Raw genomic sequence first — 26,634 nt, forward strand, 5'->3', positions numbered from 1 at the left:
TCCTTTTCTTTTTCGAACTTAAGGCTTTGTTTGACAACACTAGGCGAAATCAAGCTGAAACTGATAAGTTATCTGAAAGGAAAATGTAATGCTTGAAACTGAAAAGGCACTTGTTTACATTAACTGTTTGGTGAAACTAATTTCTTAACTAAGTACCTGACACTTTATAGTATTTAAAATTTTTACGCATTTTCCCAACTAAACATTTGCTTTGAGAGAATAGTAACAAATAAAACGAACACGAAGTATAAGATTTTTGAAATATAAGTCACAATTATAATCTACTGTATTACGAAAATTGATTTCAATGATCCTATATTTACTCGTTCTCCAAATAGTCTTACCTTTGGATTTACTATGAATAATTCCACATTTTGAAAGTAGTTAAAGGTAAAATGGGTTAAGTATCATATTTTAATATCCTGGCTATATTTTTATTTTATTTATTTATAAAAAAAGACTTGCATAGAAGGGTGAAATTTGGCATAAACACATGGAATAATGGAATATTATGCACCATAATGGATACATCCATGAATCCCATGATAGACCTATGAATCTATGATTGATCAGTTAAACAAATAAGCAGCACAAAGCATGAGGTCAGCTGTTTAACAGAAAGAATAAAATAACTGAACTTGTATATTATCAGATAATCTCTCAATAAACAACTGCAAGAGTTGTGTATTTGGCTTACACCCTGAGATACTGTACACAAAGTACAAAGCACTGCATATAAAATTGGTGCACGAACCATAACATATCATTTACACTTCATATACAAGTCTTCTCAAAAGATTTACTTGATAATTAACCAATTGGTACCTGGCCATAGTAGAGCACCATAGGCTTCCAGATTCCGGGCCTGGTTTCTATGACCAAAACCCGGGTTTTTCCTGGATGGGCTGGGCCAATCATGATACGGTCTAGGTCAAAGGGTTCACCTTCTAAGAAGAGTCTCCAAGTGAACCCTGCATCATGTGCTTAGCCGAGGTTTTCACAATTAGTCAAGTAGAAACGCCTCCTATCCGTGTTCAAATATATCATCCTCACAAAGTCACATGTACAGCTAACACTATTAACACACTTTGTGCTTATAGAAAGAAATGACAGTTCAAGTCAGTAAGAGATGTTGACAACAGCCAACGGAAAACCTGATCAGCATTCACAGACACGTACATGAGCTTCAAGGATAATTTGAGAAGATTGACCGAAAGCCTTTCTTGGACAAACAACAGCATTTACAACCCCTAGCACTTCAATAGTTCAACCACACAGTCACACAGAAACATCAGAGTTCTCTATGCACCGAACTTGACAATAAAAGACAATGCTTTGAACCTGACAATAGTTCCACAGTTCTTGGTGTTGTGAGCTTCTGACAATAGTTCCACAATATGCTCATAAGTGATAAGCTTAATCCATAAAAATTAACTAAATTTTTAATACAAACTGCAATCCAACTTAACACGTCCTTAGAATACCACAGATTACTGAAGTAATTTGAAAATTTACGCTGAACAGAACCTTTAGTTTGCTGCATAAACACTGACCTGAAGAATGGGATGTTCAATATGTTCAATTGTTCATTGCTCAGCATCTAGCTTTACGCGAACTGGAAATATCAACAAAATGGTCGTCATAGCTTATTGATGCAGGAGAAGATGTCTAGCCTATCACAACTCACAATTTAATCATCACCTAATATTCCATGAGAAAGATTGATTACATTATGTTGTAACCTTCCGACGCCATCAATCATCATGTGAAATTCCAGCAACAATCTCGTCTTCCTAATCCCTTATGTTTACACCTAACTGCAGTGTTTCATTCCTGCCGCGTATACAGAAGTTTCCAAGGCTTGGACAGGAAGGAAATGATGTCAATTCAGGGCAACGATTGATATTCAGTTTAGAGAGACGAGGAAATCTCAATCTCAAAATGTCATCATCATCCTCAACCAACCCCTCCCTCCACCATCCTTTCATGCTTCTGAGACGGAAAATGTATAAAACTTCAAGGGAGGGGAAGAACGTTGTCAACGAATCTTCTTCAATGTCGCTGCTAGTGTTGCTGCTTCTATTCTCCATATACTCCAACTTATACAAATCACAAAGTTCTAGTGATTTCAGAAAGGGCGGTTTACTCAGTGATGCCATTTCCTCTAACTCATGACAATGATGAAGCTCGATCTTGACAAGATGTGGGAAAGAGTTAGCCCAATTTATATAAAGTAAGGGTGGGTGTAAGAAAAAAATAATAAAGTAAAGAAGTGAGTGGAAAATTGTAAATATTATGGGGTAAGAAAGGTAAGGTAGTAAATTTTCATGTCCATAAAATAGAATAAAGCAAAGTGTAAAGAACATTATGAAACAGACTAAAACAGAAAGTGTAAAGATCATTTTGAAACGGAAGTAGTACGTCGTTACAAATATTATTATAATTAGAAAACAAGAAAAGGATAAACATTGATGTTAAGCACTTGTAAGCATTGACAGTTTAGTGAGTGTCTATTGCAAGAACGTAATTTTGTAAAACTTTTTGGCATTGACAAACATTGATGTTAAAACTATTGTGCAAAACTTATGCTCAATCAAACAGTCAGTCATGCTCATCTTTGAGAACTGAGTTGCTCATAATCACCTGAAGACATGCTTGTTTTTGGAAGTGAGAATCAACCATTCACCCTTGGTCATCACAGCTTCTTGACGAGTGAGAAGATGAATCAAAGTCACCACCATGCACCTAATTGTTCCTGAGAAATCGCATAAGGTATGTTGTAAGAAATACATTGAGTCTAGCTTACACAAAGTTTGGAGTAGAATTTAAAGATGACCATGACAAAATATAAATGGGATGAATGGAGTACGTGCTACCTTTCTGTAGTTATTCAGCTAAAATAAACGTGGGGGATGTGTTGAATTTTGGGCCAGTCCTCCCCGTTATGTTGTATGTATCTTTCTTCGAGGTCTGGACATCCAACTATTTCAAGTCTTTGAAGGTTGGTGAGGTTCTGAAGTGATCCAGGAAGTGATTCAAGGGCTTTGCAATTCTTGATGAACAGGGATTCAAGAGATGATAAGTTGCTTATCCAGTCCGGGAGGGCTTCAATATCTCTACACTCAGAAAAATTGAGTTCTTGTAGGGAGGTCAGATATTGCACTCCATTTGCTGTAACTGGCATTTCTCGATCTTTCAGCAACAGAAATCCCAGGGAACGGAGGCTCTGATTAATGGATTTCCAAGGGATGCTGTCGTCAGTGATGCTCAATTGATCATTGCCGGATAATAATTTGAAATAAGCCACCTTATTAATTACTAGCTTCCTTAATTTTCTGACTCCATCTTGTGAAATTCCAACAATCTCATTGTCTGTATGCAACTCCAAATCTTCAATACTTGGACAAGCAGGAAATGATGTTAGGTTATCGCAATCCGAGATTACCAATTTAGAGAGACGGGGAAATCTCAGTCTCCTACTCAGCATATAATCATCATCATCAACAAACCATCCTTTAAACTCTAGCAGACATTCAAGTTCAAGAAATTCAAGTGAGGGAAAGAATGTTGTCAAATCTTCATCATCATTGCCTGTAAGTGTATTCTCCATATACTCCAAATTAAGCAAATAGCTAAGTTGCAACGACTTAAGAAAAGGAAGTTTACAAAGTGATGGCATTTGCTCCAACTTTATACAAGCATAAAGTTGGATCTTGACAAGATGTGGGAAGGAGATATCCCACTTATCTTCTCCTCTTCCCCACCTTGGAATTGTTGTACCATTATACCCTTCCAAGATGAACCTCTTGAGATTTGAATGTGGCTTCAAATTTCCCATCAAATCTTGACCTCCGTTATCAAACTGCATTGTGACCTCCATGAGATGTTTTGTGCTTTTTAGATATTCTCCTTCCACATTTCTTCTATAATTATTACCAAAAGTGATGTGGATTTCGCCTTGTATGTTAGTGAGAGCTTTTAGGTTTTCCAGCTCATCGTCACTTGGGTTTTCAGATCCCTTGCCTACTACAAAGAATGGCAACACTCTGAGACTAGTCAACTTATCCATGCCTGACGGCATACTAGTCAGCTTATTGCAACCCCTTAAATTTAAGTGCCTAAGTTTCAGCAGTTTGCTAAATTTTTTTGGCAACTCCCTCAAACTGGAGCAATAATGTAAACTTAATGTTTGCAGGTTATGAAGTTCGGTAATTGAATCAGGGAGCATCTCTAGTCTTGCATAACTCAAGTCAAGATACCTTAAATGTATAAGCTTACCTATTGAATTTGGCAAGCTTTCAATTGATGAAAACTGCAATTCCAACGCCCTTAAGCACACCCAATTGTCTATTTGTTTATCCACCAAAACTTCCACTCGAGCGCGACATATAAACGTACGAATCTTACTCTTAAGGAAGAAGCTTTCAGGATATCTATTACCACCATAATGCACATGACGGATATCCTCTCCCAAATTATTCATAATAAAACTCTGTATGCAAATTTCCTCCAACCCCACTTCTTTAGAAACACCATTCATCAAGTCAAGCATGTAAGGCCACTCAGAATCACTAAATATACGAGAATCATGCACACGACTAATTTTATCTCCTGTATTGTTTGTAATAGCACTAATATTTTCCGGACCTATCAACATATCTATGACAGCGTTTTTATCATCCTCCCTCCCAATAATATCCCGTGCTTCCACATAGGACCAAGTTTCATTTCTCCTATTACAAATAGGTTTATTATCAATACTAAACCCAAATTTCTGATGGTTATTAACAATATCATCCAACTGCTTCCTAATGTCCTTAACCTGGCGAGACATTCTATAAGCTAGTCCCGCTTGGTTTTTGGAAGAAAAAAAGCAGCGTACCTTATCAAAGAGCTTACCACGCTTGCTCAAGGGTTGGAGTTGCTTCAACTCAGCAAGGGTGAATAACTCATCAAACAAATCATCAGCGTCATAAACAGCAGCCTTGAGTTCTTCAATATAGGCGCGCGCTTCATGGGAGAGCTCCCTCTGTGACTCGGCATCAAGGAGCACATTCTTGATGGTGGAGAGAGTTTTATTAAGGTCTTGGAGTTGAGATTTGTAGCCCCACATATCACAAATCTCTTTGATGACAGAAGACCCGATCACTTCAATGAGCTTTCCAACAATCAAGATTCCAAGCTCAGCCATTGGGGTTGTCAGTGAGCTGATGGAAAATTAGAAATGATAATTGTAAGGAACAAGCTAGTTTGAATAACACTAGTTAAGACTGGGTAAAGTGTTGCCGTGTTGGTACCCTCCGGCCTCCACACTAGTACTGCTATAAATATAGAAGTCCTGCAACTTACAGAGTATTTTAAATCATGAATTAGTATTGGATACCGCGGATGCCTTGTGCTAGTACATGTATAACAATATTCTTTATAAATAAAATACATAGCCAAATTGTTTTTCTTGGAATCGTCATTTGAAATGATAACATATAATATGATATAGTAGCTTTTAGTCTTGACATCTTGAGTTCAAGTAATTAAGTTCATTGAATGAATTATGAAACAATGGGAGTCATCCAACCGGGAAGCAAATTACTCAACATCAAACAGTACAATCTATAAAAATGGAAGCAAGCTGCATATTTCAAAGAATAAAATACTTATAGTAAATTACAATGTAGATATGATCATTACAAAATCAAAATGGAATAAAATCGAGTTCGCCTTTCTATAATTACTCACGGGATGTCCTTGTGAGGGATGTGTTGAATTTTGGGCCAGTCCTCCCCGTTAGGTTCTCTGCATCTTTCGCTTAAGCCTTGACTGCCCTCGATCACGAGTGTCTGAAGGGATGTGAGTTTCCGCATTGAATCGGGAAGTGATTCCAATGCAGGGCAAAAACTGATGCACATATACTGAAGAGATAATATGTTGCCTATCCATTCCGGGAGGGCTTTCAAATATTTACATTGAGAAAATTCGAGTCTTTGGAGGGAGGTCAAGTACTGCACCACGTTTTCTGCAAGTGGCAGATGGCTATTTTCCAGACTCTCGAACTGCAAGATATGGAGGCTCTGATTAATGGAGTTCCAATTGATGGCGTCATCTCCAGAGATGCTCAATTTGTCATTGCTGAATATCGATTTGAGATGCTCCACCTTATCAGTGAACAATGTCTGTAACCTTCCGACGGCATCATGTGAAATTCCAGCAACAGTATCGTCTTCCTTATCCCTTATGTTTACTCCGAATTGCAGTTTTTCGTTGCAGTCATACAGAAACAAATCTTCAAGGTTTGGACAGGAAGGAAATGATGTCAATTCAGGGCAACGATTGATATACAGTTTAGAGAGACAAGGAAATCTCAATCTCAAAATGCCATCATCATCCTCAACCAACCCCTCCCTCCTCCACCATCCTTTCATACTTCTGAGACCGTAAATGGATAAAACTTCAAGGGAGGGGAAGAACGTTGTCAATAAATCTTCTTCAATGTCACTGCTAGTGTTGCTGCTTCTATTCTCCATATACTCCAACTTATACAAATAAAAAAGTTCTAGTGATTTCAGAAAAGGCAGTTTGCTCAGTGATGGTATTTGCTCTAACTCATAACAACAATAAAGCTTGATCTTGACAAGATGTGGGAAAGAGTTAGCCCAATTATCCATTGCTCTCCCCCACATTGGAATTGTCCTACCCATGAAATAACAACTCAGGATGAACACCTCGATATTTGAAGGTGGCTGAAATTTTTCAATCCCTTCATAGTCAACATATGCTCTATCATCAATTACATGTCTAATATCAAATTTGATATGAACCCCCTTTAGATGTTCCAATCTCTTCAAATACCCTTCTTCCCTATCATTGACTTCCACATTTCTATAATTTTTACGGAGACTGATAAGGATGTAGCCTTTTATGTTGGTGAAGCCTTTTAGGTATTTAAGCCCACCATCGCATTGCTTTCCAGTTCCCTCTTCTCTACAGCCCACCACAAAATATGGTAGCACACTTAGACTAGTTAACTTATCCATGTCTGAAGGCATACTACTCAAACATACACAGCCTGATAAATTCAAGTGCCTAATGTTTACCAATTTGCTAAAATCTTTTGGCAACTCCCTCAAACTACTGCACTCAGATAAGTTTAATGTCTGCAAATTATGAAGTTTAGTTATAGAATCAGGGAGTGTTTTCAGGTAACGGTTCTCTCCTAAATTAAGATACCTTAAATGCAATAGCTTACCTATTGAATCAGGCAAACTTTTAATATTTGAATACCTTTCTAAGCACAATACCCTTAGGCACATCCAGTTGTCTATATGTACATTCACCCAAGGCTCCTCAACGCCCTTACAAATAAACGAACGAATCTTATTCTTGAAGATAAAGTTTTCTGATGTGTAACCGGTAGAATGAACATGACGAATTTTATCTTCAAATTTATTTGTTAAAGAACCCAATACACAAATTTCCACCCGCCCCACATCTTGAGCAACATCGTGCATTAAATCATGGACTTTAACAGACTCCACATCACCATAATCATCCCTCAACACATCTTGAAAGAAACATCTCCGTATCAAAACAGAAAAATATTCTTCGGCAGTATCTTCTATGCTTTGACATCTATCAAATGGCACGATGTATCCTTGTGCCATCCAAAGGCTAATCAACGTCTCCCTCTCTATCCTAGTGTCCTTAGGATATAATGCACAATATCTGAAGCAACTCTTTAAGGAGAAATTAAGATTGTGGTAACTAAGCTGTAAAATAGACATTATTTTATTATGACCACTATCAATTTCGGTCAATCCTTTCTCTTCAAATGATTTCCATTTAGTTATGCTCTGACCGAATAGAAGACTTCCTACCACCTTGATAGCAAGAGGAATATTGTAACATTTTTCAACAATGTTTTTCCCAATTTTAGCTAATTCAAGATTGTTTCTGTCTTCCTTCCCTTTAACAAAGGCTGTTTTCTCAAATAAGAACCAGGAGTTCTCTGGAGATAAACCTTCTAACTTATACGTATATTTATCCCCTATGATCTCTGCCGTCCTCTCTGAACGTGTGGTTATTAAAATCCTACTTCCCCTCTGACCTAACATTAAGAATCTTCTCAAATTCTGCCATTTTTTAAAGTCTTCATTCCATACATCATCAAGAACAAGGAAGTATTTCTTTTCTCCTAATTTCTGTTGAAGTTGGTTTTGCACCCATTCCAAGGAGGAGGTACTATCAGGCTTTGTACCAGAAACTAATTCGAGAATCTTACAAAGGATCTCCCTAACATCAAATAGCTCTCCATCTTGATCAGAAACACAAACCCACAACCTTAAGGCCGTTTTTGAAAATTCTTTAATTACCTTTTCACTATTGTACACAAGTTGGGCAAGGGCAGTTTTTCCCAACCCCCCCACTCCCACAATAGTCACGAAACGAGAATCCCCAAGAACACTATTCAAACCTAGCAACATATCTATGACAATCTTTTCATCATTCTCCCTCCCAATAATATCCTCAACATCCACGTAGGAACAAGTTTCCTCCCTCCTCCTACAAATAGGTTTATAGTCAACATTAAACCCAAATTTCTGATGATTACTAACGATATCATCTAACTGCTTCCTAATTTCCTTAACTTGACGAGACATTTTATAAGCTTGACCAGCCTGATTTCTTGAAGAGAAAAAGCAGCGTACCTTATCAAAGAGCTTACCACGCTTGCTCAAGGGTCGAAGTTGGTTCAACTCAGCAAGGGTAACAGCTCATCAAACAAATCATCGGCATCATAAACAATGGCCTTGAGTTCCTCAATATAGCCGTGTGCTTCATGGGAGAGCTCCCGCCTGGCTTCAGCATCAAGAAGCACATTCTTGATGGTGGAGACAGTTATGTTTAGGCTATCGAGTTGTGAGTTGTAGCCCCACATGTCAAAAATCTCTTTGATGACAACAGACCCAAGCATTCGATTAGCTTTGCAGCAATTGAGATTCCCAGCTCAGCCATTGTGGTATTGAGTGGGATGAGCAGGTGAATGACAGAATAAACAAGGAGAAATTTGAAGTAGAAAAGTATTAGTATCGGGGAATGCAGTGATCCTCCATACTGGTACTACTATAAATATAGAAGTCCAGCACAAACTACGTTTACTAAGTTCACTTATTTTACTGACAAACTAATGTGCGTGGCGGACTGGTTAGTTTGTTTTCTTACCGGTGAAACGCCCCCCAACACGTGAAAACGCTATACAAGACTCCCAAACAACATTGATCACTGTTATATTATTACTGACCAATTCTAACCGTTGCTTGGGAATCGGGAGTTACTGTTTCAGAATGATCAAATAGAATACTACTCCTACTATATGATATCTTGCTCCTAGGACAACCTTGGACAGATCTAGGGGAATGCGAATATACAAAGCACCTCCTCAAAAGACCCGAATACATAATGCATTTTAAATTGCAACAACATAGATCACTGTTATGTTACTACTAGCCAATTCTAACCGTTGCTTGAGAACTGGGAGTAATTCTTAAAAAATAATCAAATGGAGTACTACTCCTACAGGGCTACAATATGATATCTTGCTCCTAGGACAGGATAACCTCGGACAGATCAAGGCCGGAGTGCCAATAACTCCTCAAAACACCCGAATGCATAATGTATTTTAATTTGCAACTCACATGTATTTTTGGATTAGCTTCACTCAGAGTTCAAACTCCCAAATCTTTAGTTAAATGGGACAATGCAAATACTATGATCTGAAATAAGGATGGGTGACTTGATTAACATGTCACTAATCTCTCTAATAGTACAATTATTAAAACAATAAGATGAAGATTCCTCACATGTCACTAAATCTGTCTGATAATTAAGTATTAAACATAAAGATCGATCACAAACATCAAATTGATACAAGTCTGACACTTTTGATAACACCGAGGTTACGAGGTTTAACTAGTTTAGGGTTTGACAACACACACTATCCAATCGATTCACAATCTCAAAATTGATAATCCGAAGCTAGTAATTAAATTAATTTGAATAATTAAACTAAATCGGAGGTAAATTGATCCACACAAAAAAATAATCGTAGAGGATTAAACAAGAAGAAAGAAAAACCTGCGGATTTTGTAAATGGTGAGTGACGCTGAGAAGAGGAGGAGTACCAAGTCAGCAATATCGGCACTCAGTTCGCCTATGGTGCCATTTTCACTTTGTAATTTGCACAAAGGGGTGATGGAACCGTGGAAGTAGGGATGTCAGTGGGGCAAAGGTTTTGCGGGAGACCCGACCCGCCCCGCATCCGCCCCAAGTAGGCGGGGATGGAGGTAGGTTTGGCGGGTGATGGGGCGGGGATGGGTATAAAAATCGTACCCGTAATGGGTGATGGGGCGGGTGTGGATTTTGTGTTGAACCCGCCCCATCCCCACTCGCCCCGCCCCATCCCCACTTGCCCCGTTTCATACCCACCATGAGTGATGGGTGAGTTTGGATTCATTTGCATCTTTAGGTGGTAATATGAATTTAGGTGAGACTAAGTTTTTTGTTTGAATTTTTTTTGTTATGACGAGTATTATTTTCGATTATATATGTTAACTTTAGTCATAATGTATTTTTTCAATAGTTAACTTTCATTACTCCGTATATATGGCAAATGGTTGCTAAATAAGAAAAATTAAGCGGGTATTAGCGCGGGTATGAAGCGGGGATAAGATGGGGATGGATACCCAGTTGGGTGGTGGGGCGGGGATGGATTTTAGCTTACACCCGTTGGGGCGGGGATGGGGATGAATTTTGTACCCGCCATGGGTGATGGGGCGGGGATGGGGATGAAAATTTTAGGTGGGGATGGGGATGGAGGGACCTACATCCGCATCCGCCCCGCCCCATTGACATCCCTACGTGGAAGGGGTTCTATAACTTCTATGGGCCGTTCGGCAAAATTAGCGATAGATAGCTTTTAGCGGTTGAGTAGCGGATAGCCGTCGTAATAGTCAACTGTATAAAGGCCTTAATGATGAATTCTAGACGAGCTACTCAGTCTAGAAATTTGGTGTGCATGCTAAATGTAGAGTTAGTATTCATTCATCTAATTATCGTTAGCCTATGATATAAACGTGTATTTATGTTAGTTACTTAAGAGTTTTAATTTGATTAAAAATCTTACTGTAGATCAAATAGGTAATGGACTAAGTCTAGCATTCCTAATACTCCCTCCGTCTATCTTTGTTCTTTACGTTTGGTATTTTTCAAGCGTTTTAACGATTAATTAATTTGCATCGAGATTCCTCAATTTTTTTTATTTAAACAAGATAATTTACATTTATTTATAATGTTTTTACTTTTATCAAAATACTGATATTGGGAAATGAGAAAATTTTAATGTCCCAATGGAAAGTGTGAGAGATTAAACCCAATGAATTTAATTGGTTAAAATAATAATTGGACATAAATTTTAATAGAATAATAAGTCATTTATGTGATAATATAAAAGAAAATGTAAAACACATTTTGAAATACAAAAAAAAAAAAAAAAAAAAAAAACGTAAAGAACAAAAAGAGTGGGAGGGAGTAATAGAAATCAAATTTATATTTTAGAATTAATTATTAATTAATTAAAGTTCTATTAATTTGGGAATCTTAAGTATTCAAGCCTAAATTCTTACGGAGTAACTAATTTGTTAAGTAAATCAATTAGTTAGCTAAGTACTTAGGTTCCTATAAACTTGGAAATCCTCTAAAGTGATGGAAAAAATCACATCAATCGATTTAGGAATATGAAGATCATGCCTAGAAACTGGGATGCAATATCTAAGACATTCTTGAGAGCTTAACTTTTTCGGGAGTCCATACACATAAAATGGTTTTATGTTGACTGGACTTAGAATGCAATGGGTGATTGACATGTCAGATTGTACATTTTGGTTTTAGGTGGGAAATGGTATATTTTAGGAGGGAAAGGTTTTCATTTTTCCCGCCATTTTGCTCTTCACAGCGGGCATTCTAGCGCCCAAAAATCCTCTGAAATTTTCCCCGCCTAAATTTCCCAAAAAAAAAAATAAAATAAATAAAAAAACGGAAAGTGAAGCTGAGCATTAACTATCCACAGAAGTTTATCACTTACCAAGCTTGTTGTAAGAGGTGAATATTCATGAACTCCATTTCTACTTTTCATGTAATACAAAGCAATTACTAAGTAATCTTTTAACTTTGTTATTTACAAATTTGTTCTCCTTTTATGTTTATTGTTAGTAAATTTTTTTCCAGAACCAAATCCTTATTAATGTATTGTGATTTTATTACTGTCGTATAATCTATGAACCAATAATTTATTAAGCGGAATGCCCGATGTTGTTGATTGAAGTTGACGGAGAAACCTATGTACCTTGTGTGTATAAGATTTTATTTTCGTGGATAAGATATGTATGTTATCCATTTTAATATAATTAATTGTATATGTTTAATTAAAAACAAAATGTTATTTTATTATATCAATTTTTTATTTGTTTATTTTCATTTAATTTGAAAATTTTCGATAACTATTTATTTGTATAAAAGCATTGTATGATTTAATTTAATTTGTATTAATTTATTATTTGTTTAATTTCATTTGTTATGCCAGAGTACAATGGTTAGTATAGACCTTAATGTTGAACCTGACGTCGGAGAAGGAACTATTGTGAATTCAACTACGCCAACCACCCCTTGTCCAGGAATGTGTTTTGAGTCCGGTAGTGAGTTTTTTGAATTTTGCAATCGTTATGCGTACATGACTGGTTTTGAGTTGTTTGTAATATATAGTAAGATTAAGAAGGAGTACAAGGATAAGGGTGTTAGTAGAGTTGGTATTGGTGAGCTTGAGGCTAGGCCTCATACGATGGAGATGGTCAGATTAAAGTGTAAGAAAGGTGGCGTGAAATCTAGTGTCGGGTCTAATGTTAGTGGTTGCAACGTTTTTTTTTATGGTAAAGAGAAAAACGGAGAGTTTGTAGTTATTAGTTGTGATTTGGTGCATAATCATCCTCTATTGCCCGAAAATAGTAGGATGATGGTTAACTATAGAAGCATCGGTAGTGCTACCTTTGATAGGGTAATGATAAATGAACGTGCCGGTGTTAGCATTAGTAGAAACTTTGGCACGCAATTGATTGAAAAGGGTGGTTTTGATAATATGACGTTCAACAAAATAGATTTGAGGAACGCCATAGCTGTTGAACGTCGTAAAACCATGTTTGAGAAAGGGGATGTTGTTGCACTTGAAGAGTATTTTAAAGCACAACGAGATCTGAATGGCGATTTTTATAGTTCTATAGAACGAGATGAAGAGGGTATTTTAAAGAACGCATTCTGGTCCGACGCGCGTAGTAGAGGAAGTTGCAAATATTTCGGGGATGTGATCAGTTTCGACACCACCTTTTCTAGCAACATGTATGTTATTTTATTATTTATTTGTTTCTATTACATAACTGTGGTTGTTAGTTTTATGGGTTATTTAGTTTAGTCTTCTTGAAATTGAATTAATTGTGCATGTGGTAGTGCATGTTATTGTAATGTTATTTTGTATGCATGCGATAATAGTAAACTTGATATTGTTTTTCCATCCTACTTCACACAGTAATAATTACTGAATTAACTAGGTATCGTATGCCATTTGCCCCGTTTGTTGGCGTCAACCACCATGGGAGGTCAATTGTTTTTGCTGCCGCTTTAATCTCACACGAAGACACTCCGAGTTTTGTTTGGGTCTTTGAGGAATGGCTTAAGTGCATGGGAAAGCCTCCTAAGGGAATTATAACTGATCAAGACAAGGCAATAGGTAGAGCGATAAGCATAGTTTTCCCTGGGGTTCCTCATAGGCTTTGTTTGTGGCACATGCTACAAAATGCCTCTCGCAATCTCGGCAAGCTCGATGAATGGAAAAGCATCGACACGCTAATTAGAACCGCCGTTCATGACATGCTCGATCCCGAGGAGTTTGATGAGGCTTGGTGTCTTGTGATGGACAAATATAATCAACGTCAGGGTTGGATGCTGGATGCGTATGATAAACGTCGGCAATGGGCACCAGCTTACAATAGAGGTAAATTTTGGGCTGGAATGTCCTCTACGCAACGAAGTGAAGGTATGAATCGCACATTCAAAATTCATGTAAACTTAGATTGTGGATTAACGCAGTTTATTAAAAACTACGAGTTCTGTATGAAGATAAAGGCAGAGGAAGAGTCGAAGGATAATCATAATAGTATAGATAAGCCTCCTAAACTTGATGTGGACAAGAGTGTGTTAGCTGAGTATGTGTTGCATACTGTATACACCAATGAGATGTTTGCTGCGGTTGTGAATGAGCGTAAAGGTTTAACCCATACGAACGTAACCAAAACCAATGCCATAGGGTCACTTGTATTGTATAGAGCAGATGAGAAACTGACCTCCTCTCATTGGAGGAAAAGGTTCAAAAGTTACGTTGTTAAAGTAGATAAGGTTAAGGGGGAAGTCAGTTGCTCATGTCAGTTGTTTGAATTTAGGGGTATTTTATGTAGGCACATACTCAAAGCAATGGGTGTGGAGGATTTCCAATTTATACCGGAGAAATATATACTAGATAGATGGATGAAGCAAGTTAGGTCGTATGAGAGTGTTAGGGTTTCATACTATGATCCTGAAGAAACCGCAACGTTAGCCAAAGCTAAAGAGCTTTCCCAAAGGCATAATTATTTGAAAGAATTAGCCATGCGCAATGAAGCTGCCTACAAGTTATATACGGAAGGCACTGATAGTCTTAGGCTGAAAATGGAGGATGCAGTCGGTATAAGAAAGACTGGTGAAGGAGGTGATCAGTCTATTTGTTGGTGGGATCCCGAAGCACGTAACGTATTTGGTCGTCGTAGGCTACGACCGAGGGAGTGTAATGAACGTGCCCTAAAGAGGGCATCTCAACCTGCTGAGGATGGTGCCATTAAAACCCCCATTGATAAGAGGCATGTTGGGCGGTCTAAGAAAGGACCGTATTCAATTTACGACAAATCAAAGAAGAACCAAGCATGTAATCACGCTGAGATTGCAGCGAACGAGGTAATGTAAAATTGTTTGTTTTTTTTTTTATTTGAATGTTTATTTTTTATTACGACTTATAATTTATACAAGTTACGGTAATTAATTGTAGGAACTCATAAGGTCTACTTATGGCCATATTCCTAGCTACCGGGCAAGGCAAGAGCATGCGAACAACGTTCAGGATGCCCGTTTACATTCCTCATCCATTGGACCTGTTTTAGAAGACATTCCTGAATCATCTCAAATAAATTTGTCCGAAGATATATCTCAAACTTTTGATTATGATACCTTTGAATGGAACACAAGACTTGGAGGAAGATTGACCATGTAGTTGTGTTTATCAATGTTATAATGAATTGGGTACCGTATTATCTGTATGGAATTTTTGCGCTAGATTGTCATTTGAAGTTTGTGTATTGGTACTTTTTAAATTTAATCTAATTTTTAACTTTAAATAAACGCAAAGCGTTGAACTGAATTTGACATCAAAATAGTATGGGGAAAAGCAACAAAAAAAAGTGTGCGGGTTAGGGGGGGTGGGGGGAAGGTTAATATGCATAATGCCGCTGCTACCAGGTATCGAACCTCAGACCAAAGGGGAAGCAATGCTCTATGTTAAGGCAGTAACCATTGTGACGTGAGGCCGAAGCCATTGCCTCATTTGCGTCCAGAATATACTAATAGTTTGACTTAATGCTCCACGTGCTGATAAAAGTAATTAGAATACCGTCTTTAATTACAGTTCGTTGACACGCATACAACGATTAATTAATTAAATTAAATTTACTACATTGGAATATTTTTACATTTATTTTGTTCACATTTGTTGTTGAAAATGTTGAAAATGTTGATGTGTTTCCAACTGATTCCGATTCCTCTACACATTTCATGATGTCCTCCGGAAGGAAGGTTCGGCCTGCTCTGGACAACGGATGGACTCGGAATATAGGAACAAGGTTATTCTTATCAAAATCAATTAATTCCGCAGACCAAAGTTACGTAAGAATGATAAGTATCTTGTTATCATCTACGCTAGAGTTAAATGTATGTAGGTTTAAAATAACCGAAAAGGGAGTTGTTGATGCATGAATTACATATTCCGGGGGATTAAGAGAAAAATATTCTGAATAATGTAACAATCTGAATGTGACTGAATACAATATGATCACATCGTAATATTAATCCACCCAAATTCTAAAGAAATCATTGTTGTAGTAGGAATTTGGAACGAAACTTATGCCGGATATTTGCCTAGAATTAATTTCAAAACGTCATTTGACTTGACCTCATTGTGATGGCTTCCCACCAACCGAGCAAGTAGGAATTTCCTAACACCATTATCGTTGTCCAAATAAGTCTGCAATTCAAACCATTCAACTGAATCATCGTTTGTATGTTGTTTAATTAATAACAAAGCCATACAAAAGTATTGTGTTACCTTCATCATATCTTGCACATTCTCCAGGACAGACAACAAGTGGAGCATGCACAACAAGCCACAGTCCGTACCGATTTTCGCGGACGGATTGTTTCTAACAACAAATTTGATATCGCCTTTTGAAAACGATGACCACACGTCGTTCTCGGTGGGTTGGGGTGGAATCTGCCCAATTATGCTAGCCTGGTGTACATCACAAAAAGTTTCAGGACGCATGATTCACAATTCGATTTATCATATCAACTAACAAATAAAAATTATAGAGGACGTACAATCTTGAGGCCTAGTAAACGGACAGCAGATTCAGCTGTATGTGGCTTTATCCTTGGGTCAAATAACCTCAGCTCTCTTCTTCCACCGGATATGTTAATCACTAACCAATTGTCACCAAGGAAAAGGGGTATATACAACTGCATTTCAAGTGGGTTTAAGCTGAATTATGATTAGGCCAAATAGCGTGAATATATGAACGACATAAAATGGATATTTTACCTCTTTGATTTCATTCCAAACAAAGTTGTTTGCGAAGTCTTTCTTTATTTCATTCACCTTCTGCACCTCCAACTCCATATACGTGTTTGATTTTATGTCAATTTCCATTATATCACTCTACAAGAAAATGGTCATTATTGTTATTCTTAATCCACCTGCAATAACATCAACTCTTGTAATACACTTACCAAAAGCGTTGGGTGGATCACGTATGATTTATTTCCAGGGTTCGTTAAGATGTCCATGTTCAAAGTAGCACACCAAGCATCCATAATCTGTAAGTGGAAATTACCATTATGTTTCCGAGACAGAATATCGTGGCCCATATGTTATGAAAACGCACATAATTTGACAACACATACCTGGAGATTTATTTCTCCTGGAATCGTAAAAGAGGAATACAACAAACCACGAGTCAGTGAATGTCCCCCGCATTTGAAAAGAACTTGAGGTGCTTTTTTGTTTTTTGCCAGTATCGTGTCAGCAATCCTTGCATGCTTAGGATGAACCAACGGCGGTTGATTTGCGAAGTCCCTTCTGTGGATGTCATCGTCGGACTGTGTTTCATCATCTTCTTCGTTGGTATCGTATTCATCCTCGGAACTTCTACTGGATGTTCTCTTAGCAATTTTTTTACGCTTCCTTTTATTAGGGACTTTACCCTACGTATTTGGTTAACAACCATACATTTCATTAGTGAATGTTTTCAAAATTTTGGAATAGGCTGTATAAAATACTATCTGGTTAAGGTAATCTACCTTCTTGTTTGGTTGTTGCTGATCCTTGTGTTGGCGTAAGTTGACCTTTTGCACATCTGGAGGAATTATGGGTTCCCCAACAACATTGTCTCCTAGATGATGGATCCAAGGTGGTATTGTAACTGGTTTTCCAATTGGGTACTCTTTACCGTAAACAACGTCTCGAACCACCTGTTTTCAGTGTGTTATGACATTGGTGTGTTAGTGCATTCATTCCTTTTCTCAGCTATGATAATGTGAGATATGTGTGTGTTTTTACGAATTTACCTCCGCTTTTCCAAACTCGCCGTTGGACCCTTTATCAGTAGCAATGACCAAGTCCATGTCCTCGGTGGTCCAAGCACCTATGCGTGGCTTTTCTTTGCACCATAACTTTCCAGTTTTTTTAAACTTGATACGATCCAGGTATGCAATCTGTCAACATACAAAATACTGATTAATAATTCACCACAGTGTTATAACACAGATAAATCAACTATTAACTTACCAATAATACAAACGCAGAAGCTTTTCCTGGTTCCTTCCCACGACCTGTCATCCATTCATACACAAACCCGCACCAATTCCATGTAGCCGGATTCTCAACGTATTCTTTCTTCAATAATGGTAGTAGTTTTGGGGTTATGAAGTTGTACTTGTTCATACAAAATAGACTTCCCATAGTCAACAACAAGAAATGCCTTGTAAACCAGAACTTATTGACCTCAACACTACATTTGTTGTAAACCTCTGTGTAATCAATCCCACTACGAGTGTTGTAAGCAGTTTGGAATTCTACAATTTCATCCTCCCCTAATGTCATTGAGTTGAAGTCTTGGTCACCAATTGGTAAGCCAGTGATCCAAGATATCATTTCCTCATCAATTGTAATCTCGTAGTCATCACGTATAAGAAGAACTTGTCTCTTCCAGTCCCACCGCTTTTCTAACCAAGTCATAAAATGTCTATCTACCTTGTTTACCTTAAGTTGTAGAATGGACCTAAACCCCGCACTCGCAACCCAATCTTTTCTTACTGGACACATTGCATTCACTGCGTCTATAACTAATTGAGGGTAAACCCTTAACGACGTATGCTGAACAAAATGAAACATTTATGGAAACACGTTACAAACACGACAAGCAATGGTTACGAATTGTTGTTGTAGACTAATAAAGCTTAAAAAGTAAAATACCGGTTTTGCTGCCTTGCTTTGACCCTTCCCCAATGGTGGCCTTCCTGGGCCACCCGAAACCCATCTTCCAAGAGGCTTCCCACGCTTCAACCGTTCATCATCCGTCAAAGGCGGCCTTCCTCTCCTAGGCCAGTGTGGACGTTTATCTTTCACCACCCTATCCGTTTCCCTTTGTGGCATCTGCTCATTATTAGGTTCAACGTTTGTTGGGTGGTTGATAACATCATCGGACTGGTCATCGTGTGGGGTTTCTTGATGTCCAGGTAGAATGTCATTCTAACAATAGCAAAAGTTGCAGCAACATGTAACATTACCCACTAATACAATTGACCACTGTTATTTTATCAAGTAATTTTGAACTTTAAATAACTAAGTAAGACATTACGGTTGTTTTACCTCAATGTCTTCAAAGTTTAGAACCGGGCTTGAATGCTCACCAATGCCTATATCGTCCCAAATTTTATCCTATTGTAAAGCACAACATTATACCCGTAAAGGATCATATTTGAAAAAAATTGTGCGTGTGTTTTCTTATAACTAAATAACATTATTCATTTTCATCTACTTACAACTTTTTACCCAATTTCTCAAAAAGTAATGTCTTAAAAGATAATACCTGAGACACTCCGATGTCGTGAAAGATGGGTATCTCTTCCGTTTCCCTTTGTCCATTTTTCTCTATTTGAACGGTCTACATCATATTCAACAGAGTAATTACTTGATTATATTCTAAATGAATACTTAACCTTGCCTTTTTCCATCATTTATTAGCTTATTATTATTTTAGGTTCTCACAAAAAAAAATTTCTAAACCAAAACGGATGTTAAGTGTAACATACTTGTGGGGAAACAGTAGAACCGGCGCCACCATCAACGGTGTTTTCTGGACTGCAATTTTCGTTCTCTTCGAGGGCATCGGCTTCCAATTCCTCTTGTTCTGGGGTTGTTTCACCAGTATCGCAATCAATTGAATCTGAATTCATGGCATAGGCTGCAGCAATCGAAGCCACCTCCCCAAAATCGTGTGCAGCAGGGTCGTCCCTAATTGATTGAAACTTCAATTACTAATCAATTTTAAAACAAAATACACATGCAATCATGTTTTAACATGAACACAAACCAAATATATTGATTGGTGCATCTAGAATAAGGATTTAAGTGATGAGATCAATTTTACTTACATTCACTGTTCACGCGGGTGAGGCCGTCGGCGTTTGGAGAGAGTTTGGGTGTTGTAGTGGTTTTCTAAGTAAATGGTTGAGGGAGACCAAGCTTTAATTTTTTAAACCGGCGAATTTAATTTCCAAATAAAACAACACATGAAAAACAAATTGGTCAAACATGGTAATGATGTCGTCCGACATGTAGGTGAGTAGGTGTTAGCTTTTTCAATTTTCAAATTAACTTTAGTTGAAAAAAAAATTAAAATATAAATAATATCCTAGTTGTGCACCCTCCTTAATAATTAATTATAATTAAATTGTTGGTTATGTTACAATGTGTACAAATATGTCAATTACTAATGAACAAGGTCAGTATTAATGATTTATTAATTACATATTTATGTCGAAGTAATAGTATAAATTTTTATTAACCATTCATGTTCCTCTAAATTTTTAAAAACCATTCATGTATAAATGTTCATGTACCTTGAATGATTGACTTAAAACGGCTTGATAATAACCTAGTAGATGATGACACCTAATTGATCTCCTTACCAAGATTAGACAACCGTTCATGTTTCCCGAGCCATCATCCATCATCGGTATATAACCTAGTAGATGATGACACCTAATTGATCTCCTTACCAAGATTAGACAACCGTTCATGTTTCCCGAGCCATCATCAATCATCGGTATAACCTAGTAGATGATGACACCTAATTGATCTCCTTACCAAGATTAGACAACCGTTCATGTTTCCCGAGCCATCATCCATCATCGGTATATAACCTAGTAGATGATGACACCTAATTGATCTCCTTACCAAGATTAGACAACCGTTCATGTTTCCCGAGCCATCATCCATCATCGGTATATAACCTAGTAGATGATGACACCTAATTGATCTCCTTACCAAGATTAGACAACCGTTCATGTTTCCCGAGCCATCATCCATCATCGGTATATAACCTAGTAGATGATGACACCTAATTGATCTCCTTACCAAGATTAGACAACCGTTCATGTTTCCCGAGCCATCATCAATCATCGGTATATAACCTAGTAGATGATGACACCTAATTGATCTCCTTACCAAGATTAGACAACCGTTCATGTTTCCCGAGCCATCATCCATCATCGGTATATAGCCTAGTAGATGATGACACCTAATTGATCTCCTTACCAAGATTAGACAACCGTTCATGTTTCCCGAGCCATCATCAATCATCGGTATATAACCTAGTAGATGATGACACCTAATTGATCTCCTTACCAAGATTAGACAACCGTTCATGTTTCCCGAGCCATCATCCATCATCGGTATATAACCTAGTAGATGATGACACCTAATTGATCTCCTTACCAAGATTAGACAACCGTTCATGTTTCCCGAGCCATCATCAATCATCGGTATAACCTAATTGACATCTTTAAAACACATACACAATTCATTTAACTAATGTGCATACAGGAATATACCAACAAACACGAAGGACATTTAAAACACATACACAATTCTATAGCAAATTATTGTTACAACTATGGTGGACCTGACTACTGTTTGGTGAAACAGGGATTGGTTCGTCTGCTTCTTGCCTACTACAAGGATTGGGTCATTAGCTGATTGGTTGCATGACCAACCCTTTGTGTTGGCGGGAAAATTTAATTTGGTGATTAATAGTGTGGGAAAACAAATAAACTTGCATTCATACTCATATACACAACGATTTCATCAAACAAAATAAATTACACATCTTATTAATTAATTTCTGTTGTGACAAATAAAATATGTGCACCACATATTACGCCAAGTAATCCCGCCATTTCTCCAACATTTGGTCTTTGGTGAGTCAAAGAAGTGCCATATAAATACAACCCTTGAAATTGTACACATATTCATTCAAGCAATCAACTACATACACAAAACCGATACCAAATCCACTAACCCATTTCCTTTCAACAATGGCAAAGAAATCTGGCAACCAGTCAACCCCACGAACAAGGAGAGGAAGGAATGTATCATCTGGAGGAAGTGCATCCCAAACTATCACAGTGAATGGAAAAGGTAATTTTTTAATGTTTAAAATTTGTCAAAACAACAATGTGGTCCTTTAGTGTAACCAAAACAATACATAACCTAATGTTGTTTTAAAAATTGTAGATGTTCAACCCACCAGAAGATGGTCTAAATACCTGGCTGTTGAAATTGAGCAGGAGAGGTTCAAAGTCGAGTGGAGAATGTTCATGAGAGTGGTGATTAATCGTCTAGGTCCTTCAGAGACATCGAAATTGCTAAGTGAATTACATTATGTTCCTAAAGTTAGCGAGGTTTTCATGGATGAAAGGGACTCCTATTTGTTAGAAAACTACTCTTGGCAAGGTATTGAACCAAACTCGTCTGGGCAACGTATAATATCGGTGGCTAAAGCGGACGACAGGTTAATCAAGAGGGAGCCAATTGAAGAGAATGAATACTTAATGATGATCGGGAGACAAAAGAAGATTGAAGTCATTGACTTGACCGACGAATAGTTGGTGGCTTGTTATAATCACGATGTTCTACATTTTTTAAATCATTAATGTAATATTTAGTTAAGGTATTTCATGTATTAACTTCTATTTTATTACATTGTGTTGTTGGAGTTAACAATGTTAACCAGTTATTATAAATTATTTGTGTGCATTTTATTATGTATGTATTATTAATTAATCGTACATCACGCTTTTCTAGTCAGCATCGCATTATTGAATGTACCTTTGGAAACCCCGCTTTTTACACAATTCCTTTTGAATAACTACCCAACTGTACGACAAAAACCAAACACAGATACACAAAATCGGTGAAGGAAAAATGCTCTCCGTGGAGGAAAATTTAAGGTAAATTATTCCACACTTTGTCAACCATTGATTTTCTACTTGTTCAATTAGATTCGTTTCAATTAGATTGGTTGATTTGAAGCAGTCTATGATTAAATGTGATACAGGCTTTGCAATTGGAAAACAATAATATTCCTTACCATTTGGTATCATGGGAAGTTCATTTTCCATCCCAAGAGAGGATATGAGAATGGATTGTCACAGACGATTATCAGTAATAGAATTCGTCTAAGCCTTACACATATGGAACACCTAATCGAAGAATTAGGATGCCGAAAAGAGTATACGATCTGGTTCGTTGCAGATATGGACCGATTTCACGAGGATGGTGTGCCAATAAAAGATGAGGATGACTTTGTGAAGCTGGTTGAACTCACAAAAACCAATCCACTTGTTCAAATCGTGGTTCAACATCGAGATGTTGAAGAAGAAGGGAGAGGGGCTGCAAAAAGAAAGGTTGCGGCCAGCCCAACAACATCTACCAAAAAACCTAGGGTGAGTCACATTTAATTGTCCATACACTACTTTATTGTATTGTGCTATGAATTATTTGATTCCATGTCTAATAAATATTATAATATTAATAGACTAAGAAATCGAATGGAAAAGACTCGGACAGTTCTGATTCGCATACTGGATCCACTAAGGATAACGAACATATCGGGAGGAAGGTAACCACTCATATTTTACGCAACTACGTTAATTAGATTTTTTACAACGACCTAATATTAATTTCACAACCCCGATATTATAAAATATGCATGTAAAAGTCTGATTTTAATCAAAATGATTAACTCTCCCACTAAGACAACTTCAAATACTTACAGATTCCTAGAATGGGATGTGCTCTTAGTCAATTTGGAATTCTACTTGGGAAATTATCCGGTAAATAAAAGTTGTGGATTGTTGATATGGGCTTTGAGGAACTTTTATTCACTAGGATTTTCAATATTGACCCAAAGTTTGGGTACTGGATTACATCCAGGTTTGATCCTAATACCTTACAAATAAAGGTTAGGGACAACTACATGGTTACAATTGATGAGGAAATGGTACATTGGGTGTTAGGAATACCGTCCGATAAAGAATTGATGCATCCGAGTTTATCAAATAAGAGCACAGCTCTAACCATAAAAAGATTATACAAGCAGAACACAATGTACGGAGCTGTTACACAATCTGAAGTGTTTGGTAAAATCGTCTGTCACCGGCCTGATAAAGAGTCCTTTCAAAGAGACTTCTTATTGTACGCACTAGGAACCATTTTATGCCCAACTCAAAAGTGTGGATGGATAAGCCCTTTGCATCTAAGCGTCCTACAGATAGCGAGCGAAGCATCCACTTATAATTGGGGACGTTATGTACTGGACTGGCTTATCAAATATGGAAACAAATTCAATTCCTCAAAAGAAGGATACGGGGGGTGTACACTACTTTTGCTCGTGAGTACCACATTTGAAACATTTTGATTAATAGGGTACGATAACTTGTTTAAATTGTATTTGTTAAAACAGTTACTCTGTTCTTACAGATAATCTACATCGATCGACTGGCGTACAGTACGAGAATCCTAAAAAAATTTCCAAATTCAAGTCGTCTACGTCTATGGGACCAAGAAAGCGTGGACAGGGTCTTGAAATCAGACAAAGGACCAGATGGTTCCTATGGGTTCGGAGAGGTAGTTGTGGATTATGTGTACGGTGACATATAAATACTTTCTATTAAGATTTTGTATTATTTCGTTTTTTAATCCTTCATTTTTTTTTAATTTAATTCTGTGCATGAGTGTAATATCAGTAGGTCATTCAGTTTTTTAATTGTGCGGGAAATTTGTGATCCCAATAAGTGATTGTAATAAATTTGTTTTCATTCTTTTCCTTGTTATGTTTTCACAATTCATAAACATTTACTGAATATGTAAAATTATATGTATTAGAATGAGGACTCATTGGAATTATTTTTCCATTTATGTCCAATATTATACCAAGTATAACATATAATTTTCAGACAGACCAACCAACATCCACATAACAACGGTCATATTTAGAATGTACCGTTTTTTCAAATCTATAACCAACATATTGGACTATAAGTATGGCTTGCCTACTTCAGCAAAGTACTCTTGAAACCAAACAGTTCCACTACAAAACTATAAATCACAAAATTAAGAGCATGGTTTTAGATTATGAATCCCGAACCTCATCCCCGTCAACGAGACACACCCGTGGGAGTAGAGTGAAGAATTTGTTTTGCTACCATGGTCAAAAAGCCAAACTTGACCTTTGTAAACACACGAAGAACGCTGGACAAAGGTTCTACTCATGCCCTTATTGGAAGGTTGGTAACAAATACACTAATTTTTTTTTTCAGTGCCTACTTTAGTATATGGGATGGATAATAATGATTTAGATTCGGATGCAGGACGATAATTGTGGTTTCTTCACTTGGGAGAACGACATCAATATCAACATTGTTGAGGTACTTCAAGAAGATAATTCAAATCTGCGGGAAGAGAGTGTGCGATTAACTCTTGCAAATGAGATGCTCATTGCCCAAATCGAAAAGGCACGTGACGCAGAAGTATTCATGTACAAGATGGCATTCATGATAGCCTTTGCCTTGCTTATTTATTTCACTAGGATTTGATAATTGTAATCGTTTTCTACATTTGCCTTACAATGCTTCTTCACGTTATTGTTCGTTTAATTAATAAAATAAATTCCCTACGCAACTTTTTTTTGTGCCATTAACTTAAAGTATGTATTGACAGAAGTCCTCAAATTTACAATAATGAATAATAGATTATTGTACATCATAACCAAATAAATTATGAAATGGAACTCAAAAGCTTTACTTGGGATTACAATTCCATTAACAATTACAACAAAAATAATTTATACAGTTAATGTTACAGCAGAATTGAGACAGGCACGACTTCATTAATTTCGATAAAATTAACCCAAGCGTCTGCGTCTTGGGAGTTGGTACAAAAATTATTGCATCATTATTATTACATACACAATATATTTTAAAACCGTAAAATAAACTTAACATACACAACCAGTATTATATCTCGTATAAATTGAAAACAGGTTAAATAAAACAAATAAAGGTAGTCCAATAGTCAACAAACCTATCACATCATACGTTGTCTCCCCTTACACTCCCATTCTTGTCTAAAAATTCAGAGAAAAATCACTTTAATAGAACTACAAAGAAGTAAGTAAGCTTCCAAGAAACAACTCCACAAAATCACTCTCTCAATAAAAATAAACTCCAAAATCCTCCCTAAACTACATCTTCACGGAATGGAAAATCAACAACAACAAGATGGGGAACAACAGCTACCAACACAACTTGGGTTGGAATTGGTAAGAAGCTTACCTCTCAATTCTTTATTTCATGTCTATATAGTGATTATGTAGGAATTAATTCTATTATTTTAACATTTGAGATGAAATTATTTCAAAACTATTGATGACCCCTTGGATGTTAATTGATTGTTAAAGCTAGATCTGGAATTAATAATTTAATTAGTTGTGGATTGTGGTGTTAGTTACGAAATTTAAATAAAAAGAATGCTCAATTGCTAATGTTGTTCTTGATTTAATAATTTTGTGAATAATCAATCAAATAATTGGGGGAGTGATTGTTTAATACTACGATTTA

The 26,634-nt window shown here is 37.0% G+C and overlaps 2 protein-coding genes across 6 annotated transcripts; one reads left to right on the top strand and one right to left on the bottom strand.

Moving 5' to 3' along the window:
- Positions 1 to 610: 610 nt before the first annotated feature.
- Positions 611 to 10,314, bottom strand: LOC110786654 (putative disease resistance protein RGA3). Of its 5 annotated transcripts, none has more exons than XM_056842898.1 (5): positions 10,129 to 10,314; positions 5,737 to 8,943; positions 2,877 to 5,207; positions 2,644 to 2,755; positions 611 to 2,192 (listed from the first exon to the last, which is right to left on the bottom strand). In XM_056842898.1, exons 2-3 carry the CDS (start codon positions 8,652 to 8,654, stop codon positions 2,891 to 2,893), a joined length of 5,235 nt encoding a protein of 1,744 aa, XP_056698876.1. In that variant the 5' UTR covers positions 8,655 to 8,943; positions 10,129 to 10,314; the 3' UTR covers positions 611 to 2,192; positions 2,644 to 2,755; positions 2,877 to 2,890. The 5 variants fall into 5 exon arrangements, with proteins under 5 accessions (XP_056698876.1, XP_021846912.1, XP_056698875.1 ...); XM_021991220.2 differs by having other exon boundaries at positions 611 to 1,341; positions 1,554 to 2,192; positions 5,737 to 10,314; XM_056842897.1 differs by having other exon boundaries at positions 611 to 1,375; positions 1,554 to 2,192; positions 5,737 to 10,314.
- Positions 10,315 to 12,637: 2,323 nt separating this feature from the next.
- Positions 12,638 to 15,394, top strand: LOC110786598 (protein FAR1-RELATED SEQUENCE 5-like). Its single transcript, XM_021991150.2, has 3 exons — positions 12,638 to 13,437; positions 13,647 to 15,081; positions 15,173 to 15,394. Exons 1-3 carry the CDS (start codon positions 12,638 to 12,640, stop codon positions 15,392 to 15,394), a joined length of 2,457 nt encoding a protein of 818 aa, XP_021846842.2.
- The last annotated feature ends 11,240 nt before the right edge of the window (positions 15,395 to 26,634 follow it).

The sequence above is a fragment of the Spinacia oleracea genome, chromosome 4 (assembly GCF_020520425.1).
Source record: "Spinacia oleracea cultivar Varoflay chromosome 4, BTI_SOV_V1, whole genome shotgun sequence".
NCBI lineage: Eukaryota > Viridiplantae > Streptophyta > Magnoliopsida > Caryophyllales > Amaranthaceae > Spinacia > Spinacia oleracea.